Source organism: Camelina sativa, assembly GCF_030686135.1.
Source record: "Camelina sativa chloroplast genome, complete sequence, specimen voucher B-2007-0434-12".
NCBI classification, from domain to species: Eukaryota; Viridiplantae; Streptophyta; class Magnoliopsida; order Brassicales; family Brassicaceae; genus Camelina; species Camelina sativa.
The window spans coordinates 40,001-50,000 of record NC_029337.1 but is presented as its reverse complement, the minus strand read 5'-3'; the positions used below and the strand labels follow the sequence as shown (position 1 = coordinate 50,000).

The 10,000-nt window shown below is 33.3% G+C and overlaps 6 protein-coding genes and 5 non-coding genes across 11 annotated transcripts in view. All coding sequences in view use genetic code 11, as the record gives it.

The window, feature by feature from the left end:
- Positions 510–544, top strand: trnV (one of the parts in which the record gives this gene).
- A 594-nt stretch (positions 545–1,138) lies between these two features.
- Positions 1,139–1,501, top strand: ndhC (NADH dehydrogenase subunit 3). The gene has a single exon. It carries the CDS (start codon positions 1,139–1,141, stop codon positions 1,499–1,501), a length of 363 nt encoding a protein of 120 aa, YP_009231080.1.
- Positions 1,502–1,570: 69 nt separating this feature from the next.
- On the top strand, positions 1,571–2,248 carry ndhK (NADH dehydrogenase subunit K). Its single transcript has one exon. The coding sequence runs from the start codon at positions 1,571–1,573 to the stop codon at positions 2,246–2,248; it is 678 nt and encodes a 225-aa protein (YP_009231079.1).
- A 102-nt stretch (positions 2,249–2,350) lies between these two features.
- ndhJ (NADH dehydrogenase subunit J) lies at positions 2,351–2,827 on the top strand. Its single transcript has one exon. The coding sequence runs from the start codon at positions 2,351–2,353 to the stop codon at positions 2,825–2,827; it is 477 nt and encodes a 158-aa protein (YP_009231078.1).
- Positions 2,828–3,416: 589 nt separating this feature from the next.
- Positions 3,417–3,489, bottom strand: trnF. Its single transcript has one exon. It is a non-coding gene; the product is annotated as a tRNA-Phe (tRNA).
- A 475-nt stretch (positions 3,490–3,964) lies between these two features.
- On the bottom strand, positions 3,965–4,014 carry trnL (one of the parts in which the record gives this gene).
- trnL lies at positions 4,524–4,554 on the bottom strand (one of the parts in which the record gives this gene).
- Positions 4,555–5,283: 729 nt separating this feature from the next.
- trnT lies at positions 5,284–5,357 on the top strand. Its single transcript has one exon. It is a non-coding gene; the product is annotated as a tRNA-Thr (tRNA).
- A 386-nt stretch (positions 5,358–5,743) lies between these two features.
- Positions 5,744–6,349, top strand: rps4 (ribosomal protein S4). The gene has a single exon. It carries the CDS (start codon positions 5,744–5,746, stop codon positions 6,347–6,349), a length of 606 nt encoding a protein of 201 aa, YP_009231077.1.
- Positions 6,350–6,657: 308 nt separating this feature from the next.
- Positions 6,658–6,744, bottom strand: trnS. The gene has a single exon. It is a non-coding gene; the product is annotated as a tRNA-Ser (tRNA).
- Positions 6,745–7,816: 1,072 nt separating this feature from the next.
- Positions 7,817–9,004, top strand: ycf3 (hypothetical protein). Its single transcript has 2 exons — positions 7,817–8,044; positions 8,852–9,004. The coding sequence occupies exons 1-2, from the start codon at positions 7,817–7,819 to the stop codon at positions 9,002–9,004; spliced, it is 381 nt and encodes a 126-aa protein (YP_009231076.1).
- A 708-nt stretch (positions 9,005–9,712) lies between these two features.
- psaA (photosystem I P700 chlorophyll a apoprotein A1) overlaps positions 9,713–10,000 on the top strand; it is a 2,253-nt gene continuing 1,965 nt past the window's right edge. The window contains exon 1 of the mRNA in view: positions 9,713–10,000. This exon is cut by the window's right edge and continues 1,965 nt beyond it. Coding sequence (YP_009231075.1) covers positions 9,713–10,000 — 288 coding nt within the window.

Genomic DNA, 10,000 nt, shown 5'->3' with positions numbered 1-10,000 from the left:
TTAGGAAAAAAGAGGAGAACAACAGCCTGACATTAGGTCCTATTAAAGTACCCCGTTAGGTAGGGAATGAATAGAACCCATCATTGATTTGAGATATTGATAGGGTGAATACCCAGTCTACTCAATGCTAGGTAGAATGAGTATAAGGAACTCAAAAATGATCTTTTCGTCCTATGAACCTTAAGGTGTATCAAGTTTCATGTTTGATTTTTTAATCAGGATGTTAGAGACTATATTTAATTTAAGTTGATCTAGACCAAAAGCAAACCTACGTCAAGAGAACCCTTCTTTGAAACACTTTGGTAGTTCTTCTGTATTGTATTAGAATTCAAAAATAATCAATCAGAGTACTTGGAACCATTTCTTATCTTTTTTTTAAGAAAAAATCTGGTAGACTAGCCGATCTTTCGATCAGTTAATGAAAGAGCCCAATGCAAAAAAAAAACTGCATGTTGGGTCTTTGAAAGAGTTCGAATCATTTTGATAATAATAAGTTCGAACTCTTTTACCGAGCAGGTCTACGGTTCGAGTCCGTATAGCCCTAACTAAGAAATTGATTCTAATAAATCACATTAAATTAAAAATAATTGGATAATTTTTTTTCCTTTTTATTGTATTCTTTATTTCTAACAGGTTACTTTTAATTGCTCGGTTCATAAAAAAAATTCCCATATCATAAACCATAAGTCCTGGGGATCGTTCAGAATAAAATGGAAAATTTCATTTTATTTCAATTGAGCCAATCACTATCTATCGATATATATGGTAAAGTCTTACTGGATTTTTTGATACGTCATCGTTTTAAAAACGAAGAGATTTTTCGAAAAAAAAAATTTTTAACATAAACAGAAACAGAAATAAAAAAAAAAAATTACTAGTTATTAATCATATTAATATTATATTATTAATATTAGAAACTATTAGTAATAGAAACATGGAAATATTAAGTAATAAGTGTACTGAAAATAAGAAATCAATAAATCTTAAAATGAGATGTCTACCACAGCAACCAAACGAAAATAAATGATTTGATTAACCTGAATTTTTTTTGACTCAAGAGTTCTATATCCCTTGCCCAATCCACTCCGATTGGAATTGACTAAGCGGGTATTTTTTCCACATTCATAGGAGTTCGTCTATGTTTCTGCTTTACGAATATGATATTTTCTGGGCATTTTTAATAATATCAAGTGCTATTCCTGTTTTGGCATTTATAATTTCCGGAGTTTTATCTCCAATTAGGAAGGGGCCGGAGAAACTTTCTAGTTATGAATCAGGTATAGAACCGATCGGGGATGCTTGGTTACAATTTAGAATCCGTTATTATATGTTTGCTCTAGTTTTTGTTGTTTTTGATGTTGAAACTGTTTTTCTGTATCCGTGGGCAATGAGTTTCGATGTCCTGGGGGTATCTGCTTTTATAGAAGCTTTCATTTTCGTGCTTATCTTAATTCTTGGTTTAGTTTATGCATGGCGAAAAGGAGCATTGGAATGGTCTTAGTTCGTTTCCCGAATACTTGTACAATACAATAATAATAATAAAAGTAAAAAAAAAACCATTGAAACAATTATGAATTCCATTAAGTTTCCCGTACTTGATCGAACAACAAAAAATTCCGTTATTTCAACTACGTTAAATGATCTTTCAAATTGGTCAAGACTTTCCAGCCTATGGCCGCTTCTTTATGGTACCAGTTGTTGTTTCATTGAATTTGCCTCATTAATAGGCTCCCGATTTGACTTTGATCGTTATGGGTTAGTACCAAGATCGAGTCCTAGACAGGCGGACCTTATTTTAACAGCAGGTACAGTAACAATGAAAATGGCTCCTTCTTTAGTGCGATTATATGAACAAATGCCTGAACCAAAGTATGTTATTGCTATGGGAGCGTGTACAATTACAGGGGGGATGTTCAGTACCGATTCTTATAGTACTGTTCGAGGAGTTGATAAGCTAATTCCTGTAGATGTCTATTTGCCGGGTTGTCCACCTAAACCGGAGGCTGTTATAGACGCTATAACAAAGCTTCGTAAGAAAATAGCTAGAGAAATCTATAAGGATCGAATTAGACCTCAACAGGGTAATCGGTGTTTTACTACCAATCACAAGTTTTTTGTTGTACGCAGTCCGCATACTGGAAATTATGATCAAGAATTACTCTATCCACCATCATCTACTTCAGAGATCTCTACTGAAACATTTTTTAAATACAAAAGTCCAGTATCGTCCCACGAATTAGTTAATTAAGGAGGCTTTTAGAGAATCAGAAAAAAATCTTCATAAATTAGAACTCATGGTAAATGTGAAAGACTTATTTTATATAAAAAAGGTGTGGGGGAAAGAAAAAAGATGCAGGGCACTTTGTCCGTTTGGCTAGCCAAACGCGGGCTGGTTCATAGATCGTTGGGCTTCGATTACCAAGGAATAGAAACTTTACAAATAAAGCCGGAAGATTGGCATTCTATTGCTGTAATTTTATATGTATATGGTTACAATTATTTACGTTCGCAATGTGCCTATGATGTGGCACCAGGTGGCCTCTTAGCCAGCGTGTATCATCTTACGAGAATAGAATATGGTGTTAATCAAGCGGAAGAAGTCTGCATAAAAGTATTTACTCACAGGAGTAATCCTAGAATTCCATCCGTTTTCTGGGTTTGGAAAAGTACGGATTTTCAAGAACGGGAATCTTATGATATGTTAGGAATCACTTATGATAGCCATCCACGACTGAAACGTATCCTAATGCCCGAAAGTTGGATAGGGTGGCCTTTACGTAAGGATTATATTGCTCCCAATTTTTATGAAATACAAGATGCTTATTGAATGATAAAAAATGAGCCTTAGCTTCTAGAACTACAGACCTTCACGGAATATTTTGAATTCTATTCTTTTTTAGATCAAACAAACAGAAGAGTTGAGGTCTCGTTCATATTATTAGAGATAGCTTGATCTCCAATTTGAAAGATACTTTTTTTATTTCGTAAAAGCCGAGCCAATAGGATGAACTAAAAAAAAGAGTTCTGAATTATGAACTTTGTATCGCGCACATAACTTAGTCAACTTTAGTCACATAACTGGGAATGAATAAATAAGATCGGAAAGCAAAAAATGAGGGGGGGATACAATTCTATTTATATTGTATCGAATGAATCTTGGGGTATTTCTGCCCTTCAACTATAGATACTATAGTATACTATAGTTATAGACCTTTTTTTACTTGTTTGATTCAACGGAACTCATTTAACCTTTCCTTTCGAATATGTATTATGTATAAAGTATTATACACTCTTTTTGAACGGCTGGATCCACAACATGAACAAAAAAAGAGAGGGGATAAAGGATTATTGCACCTTTTTTACTAAAGATACGTTTAATTTGAAGAATAGAAACTTATCAAAATGAATCGATCCTATGCCAAGAACCAGATTTGAACTGGTGACACGAGGATTTTCAGTCCTCTGCTCTACCAACTGAGCTATCCCGGCGAAGGATCATCCTCGTTTTACGAATGGTGACACAAGGATTTAAAGTCCCCCGCTGTTAAGCTATGTCTACCATTCCCGAAGAATCATTTACCGAAGAATCATTATCATTTTCCTAATGGTGACACAAGGATTTACAGTCCTTTGCAATTAAGCTATATCTACCATTAGTAACTGAAGGATCATTATGATATGACACAGGGATTTAGAGTCCCCTGCTGTTAAGCTATGTCTACCATTACCGAAGTATCATCTACTGAAGTATCAGTATCATTTTAATATATGACTTAGGTCTATGTCAAGGAAAAGAAACTCAAAAGTAGTAAATTCAAAAAGTTTTGGACCGGGAATTTCTTGGATCTTCTAAATAAAAGAAGACTTTCTAAGTTTTAAAATGAAAAATGATATAGATTCTATCTAATTCAAATAAATAATAACGAAAAAAAAGTAAGGTGTCAACCTTTTCGGGGAGTAGAGCTGGGGATAGAGGGACTTGAACCCTCACGATTTTAAAAGTCAACGGATTTTCATCTTACTATAAATTTCATTGTTGTCAGTATTGACATGTAAAATGGGACTCTATCTTTATTCTCGTCCGATTAATAAGTTCCATCAAGGATCTATCAGACTATGAATTGAATCGTTTGATCAATAAATATTATTTATTAAACTTCGAATTAATTCACAACATTTCGATTTTGTTTATAAAAAAAAAGAAATCGAGATTCAGGTCGTCATTTTTGAGATCGTTTTGTGTTACCTAATTTTATACAACATAGGTTTTTCTCCTTCATCTTTTTTTATTTGAAGTTTCGATCGAAGGATTCCTTTATCAACACAAGGTAGTGAACTCCATTTGTTAGAACAGCTTCCATTGAGTCTCTGCACCTATCCCTTTTTTCTCGCTTTGGAAACTCCGGTTTGTTCGCGTAAACCAGGATTTGGCTCAGGATTGCCCATTGTTAATTCCAGGGTTTCTCTGAATTTGAAAGTTATCACTTAGTAGGTTTCCATACCAAGGCTCAATCCAATTAAGTCCGTAGCGTCTACCAATTCCGCCATATCCCCCTTTTTAGGATCTCATTATGCTATGCTGTCTTTCCGTTTTTTCTTATGCCGAAACCTTGGGATTCATTACATTATAGATACTTATTTTATGTCTTTGTTATCTTCTTTCATTTTTTTGAGCCCCATTCATATTGATTTAGTCTAATCAACAAAGATTCTATCATTTTTGTATTTGCAATTCAATATGGTTATATATTACATAACATATATATGTTCTTCCTTTTCTCATCGTTGTCTTAAATTTTAAGAAATAGTCGAACGGTCGATTCTTTTTCTTTTTTTTTTTTTTACTTTCATGAAAAGAAAGTTATTATTGAAACTTAGAATTGTACAATGTACAATGGAAAAAAAAATGAGAAGTCTACTTCGTAAATTTGAAATTCTAATAATTCTATACTATATAGATAATAGATAGAAATAGATAGAATAGATAGAAAAAAAAAAAAAAAAAAAAAGATTTCTGATCTAATTAAGATTTTCTTATTTAGAAACTAATGAAATTAAAATTTGAAAGTCAATATACTGCTATATTCTATTAATTAAGGTAAGGTTATGTTTTATTTATTTAATGATAGTCACTATTTATTTGAGCTATATTCTGTTCTAGAATATATAGAATATGATTAATTCTAAATAGATAAGGAAAAATATTATAAAATATTATATAGAATAGTTAATTGATATGATCTAGTAGTTTAGTGAATTTGTATGCATGCTCAATTTTATTTGAGCCCGCTTAGCTCAGAGGTTAGAGCATCGCATTTGTAATGCGATGGTCATCGGTTCGATTCCGATAGCCGGCTTTTCCATATTTTTTCGTTTTTTTACATGATTTTTAATGTACTTTCAAAATCAAAGAAGATTGAAAAGACTTCTTGGACCTTTTTCCAAGAGTTACCACTCCATTTATATTATGTCATATAAACTTCCATATAGGAATATATATTGGGTAAAAGAGTTCGATCTTTGCAAAATAAATCAAGAAAATAAAGGAAAATTTTTGTGATTTATTTGATTTATATATATTGTATATACAATAAAAAAAATCTGTATATTGAGAGAATATATCTTCTTACTCTTTGTATTCCAATAGTTTATTGGAGTGTATTTCACGTCATTTATCATTATCATTTAGTTCAGTTTTAATTTTATTTAGTTTTGTACAATTTCAATAAAAAAAGGAGTCTTTATGTCACGTTACCGAGGGCCTCGTTTTAAAAAAATACGACGTCTGGGGGCTTTACCGGGACTAACTAGTAAAAGGCCTAAGGCAGGAAGCGATCTTAGAAACCAATCACGCCCCGTAAAAAAATCTCAATATCGTATTCGTTTAGAAGAAAAACAAAAATTGCGTTTTCATTATGGTCTTACAGAACGCCAATTACTTAAATATGTGCGTATCGCCGGAAAAGCCAAGGGGTCAACAGGTCAAGTTTTACTACAATTACTTGAAATGCGTTTGGATAACATCCTTTTTCGATTGGGTATGGCTTTGACTATTCCTCAAGCGCGCCAATTAGTTAACCATGGACATATTTTAGTTAATGGCCGTATAGTTGATATACCAAGTTATCGCTGCAAACCCCGAGATATTATTACAGTGAAGGATGAACAAAACTCTAGAACTTTGGTTCAAAATCTTCTTGATTCATCTGCCCCTGAAGAATTGCCAAACCATCTGACTCTTCACACATTCCAATATGAAGGGTTAGTCAATCAAATAATAGATAGGAAATGCGTCGGTTTGAAAATAAATGAATTGCTTGTCGTAGAATATTACTCTCGACAGACTTAATAAACCTAACTTAAGTAAAAAAAAAATTACTAAAAACAAGAGTTCGGACAACTCCCCTTTGCCGTTAAAAATAAAAAGGCACAAGGTAAGGGATTTTGTCGAGGAATCTTTTTCCTATTCATGTATCATAGATTGGTAGGGGGATTTGGATCCCTTGTTTGCTCTTCCCAGCATTTTCCATATGAAAGAAATTAGGAGTAGAGAATCTATTTCAAAATCAAAACAAGGTAGATTTTATATCTATTCTTTTTTATTGGATTTGATACATTGTGGTCAATCACGTAAGATTGGTGAATTAGTTGAAAGTAAGGAAAGAGAGGGATTCGAACCCTCGGTAAACAAAAGTCTACATAACAGTTCCAATGTTACGCCTTCAACCACTCGGCCATCTCTCCGACATCAGGATTATGACTGAGTATCTGGGTGAATAGCGAGTTATTCATCGTTTTTTAGATTATGGTTAATAGATACCTCGGAAAAATTGGAAGTAGATAGAAGGTGTTTTTTTATGAGTCCGCTTTTATGTTAGTTCGTACTATACAATTCCTTTGTTTGTGAGAAAATTTTCTCACAAAAGAAAAGGTAAAGGAAATAAAAAGAGTTAGAGAATGGATTACTACCTATGCCAAGATCGCGTATAAATGGAAATTTTATTGATAAAACCTTTACAATTGTAGCCGATATCTTATTACGAGTCATTCCGACAACTTCCGGAGAAAAAGAGGCTTTTACTTATTACAGAGATGGTGCGATTTGATTATCATTATTATTCTTTTTTTTCTCGCCGATTTGGATTGGAATAGAAAGAAAAACAAGTATTGAAAAAAAATCTACGCTTTTGAAGGTGAAGTTTATAATATAAAAAACAATCCCTTCTGTCATGTATCCACGATTAATGCAGCCTTAGATGCTTCAATTGTGAAAGTATTGAGCAAAAGGTTTTTACCTATGGTTCCCGTATTACAGATCAATCCTACTACACTAATACAATATACGAATAGGAGGCATAGGGGAAGAAGCACTACGCCGAGAAATCAACAACACAAAAACTTTCTTCAAAATGATTCCCTTTCTTCTTCTTCTTTGGGATTGGGACTAATTAAATTAAAATGGTTGGAACAATAAACATCCATCTCGTTCGTACTTTGGATACCCGTATAACCATTTAAGACTGTTGAAGTGACTCATTCCTGGAAATTTAGGGGCGTTGAGAACAAAGAAATTTTGAGAGTTTCCTTTTTTATTTTTATCTAGCATGAACCCACTTGGTAGTAAGAAAAGATCTTTTGCAAGAAGGTTGGCTAGGGATTTCTTGTAAAAACATTAGCCCCGCTTAGTTCATAATGACATCACATTTTTACATATATTATTTTCATTATGCACCTAAAGGAGGAGCCGTATGAGATGAAAGTCTCACATACGGTTCTGAAACGGAGAATTCGTTAAAGCGAATGACGACCGTAACGGATGTCGGCTCAATCTGAAGGAAATTATGCGGAAGCATTACAGAATTATTACGAAGCTATGCGACTAGAAATTGACCCCTATGATCGAAGTTATATACTCTATAATATAGGCCTTATCCACACAAGTAATGGGGAACATACCAAAGCTTTAGAATATTATTTTCGGGCATTAGAACGAAACCCCTTTTTACCACAAGCTTTTAATAATATGGCTGTGATCTGTCATTACGTGCGACTATCTCCACTATAGAAAAAAAGAACGAACAACTAGTCAATGAAATACTAGAAACACAAAAAAGGGCTTTCTACATAAGCGCGTCGTCCAAAACGATTTTTTATCAGCTGTAGCAAATAAATAAACTTCATTGATCGAAATATGAAGTGAAGACTAGATATGCCTAAATACTTTCTTCTATGGATAAAAAAAGATTTAATTGATAGAGGAAGCACCGTAAAGATCAATTGGAAAGGTTAAGGTTTTGGACCGATACAACAAGAGCTGTTTATTTATATCATAATATGATATAAATCTTAGGAATCTACTTATGTAATAGAGTGGATCCCCTAAGGTATTGAGCAGCGGTGTAGCATCAGATCCTAAAGACAGTAAGTCTTTTTCTTTTTTATGAAGTATGAAAAAGTCTTTTTCAAAGATTCTATATAAATTTTTATATGAAAGCGGGATAGTTACCTTTCAGAAAATTCTAATATCTAATAACAGTGGACATGCCTTTTTTTCTGAAGGTAGGAGAAAAGATAAAACTTATTATATTAATTAATATATTAATTAAATCAAAATGAAAGTTTGAAACTCATGTAATTACTCTCTTTTGTTTAATCCAAGAAAAACAAAATATCTATAAGAAATCTCATTCAATTAGACATTCAATTAGACATTCAATTAGATATAAAGTTCAAAGTAGGTTAAAGTTAAAAAACTGGTACACCAAAACAAAAGAGTTGGTTGTCGAGCCGTATGAGGTAGGAAACTCTCAAGTACGGTTCTCAGGGAGGGAATTGACCCGCCTATTCCGACCGTGGAGAACAGGCCATTCAACAAGGAGATTCTGAAATGGCGGAGGCTTGGTTCGCTCAAGCCGCTGAGTATTGGAAACAGGCTATAACGCTTACTCCTGGTAATTATATTGAAGCACAGAATTGGTTGACGATCACGAGGCGCTTCGAATAAGAACTTTCCCTTTGTTTCTTTTTTTTTTTTCTATATATTTATTTTTATAATTAATCGTTTTTTAGTTTCTTGGCCCTCTCGGTCAAATAAAACGGATCCTTTTTTCTATCAGAAGAACCAATCAAAGAAAAAATTTTCATTATATCCTTTTCTCAAATCGTTCTATTTCATCTGGTAGTCTCTAGGGGTAAGTAGTACATGAATATGAGAATATCTATATATCTAGTTTTTTCTATTTTTTCTTTTCGACTATTAAAACCAATAAAAGATATTTGAAAATTACTAAATATCAATACTAGACTGTTTCTTAGTAATGACTAATAAGCGTTTATTGAAATAGGATAATATTCTCTATAAAAAAAATAGGCTACATTTCGGAACTTAATAATTGAAATAAATATGAATACACTTGATTAGGTTATAAAAAAAGCTCTTTGGGTACCAATGTAAAGGCCCGAAAACTTTTTTTAATTATAAAAAAGGGTCCGTTGAGCACCCTATGGATATGTCATAATAGATCCGAACACTTGCCCCAGATCGACTTCCAGATCATAATTGCTCTAGTGAATAACTAAAGAAAATAGATGAATAGATGGCAGATAGAAGAGAAAGAAAAAAAATTCTAAATATCTATCATCGGTTCACTAATTACTTGAGTGACTGTTGGCGGGTTTCTTTGTATGTGTTGTCCGGAAAGAGGAGGACTCAATGATTATTCGTTCGCCGGAACCAGAAGTCAAAATTTTGGTAGATAGGGATCCCATAAAAACTTCTTTCGAGGAATGGGCTAAACCCGGTCATTTCTCAAGAACAATAGCTAAGGGACCTGATACTACCACTTGGATCTGGAACCTACATGCTGATGCTCACGATTTTGATAGTCATACCAGTGATTTGGAGGAAATCTCTCGAAAAGTATTTAGTGCCCATTTCGGCCAACTCTCTATCATCTTTCTTTGGCTGAGTGGCATGTATTTCCATGGTGCTCGTTTTTCC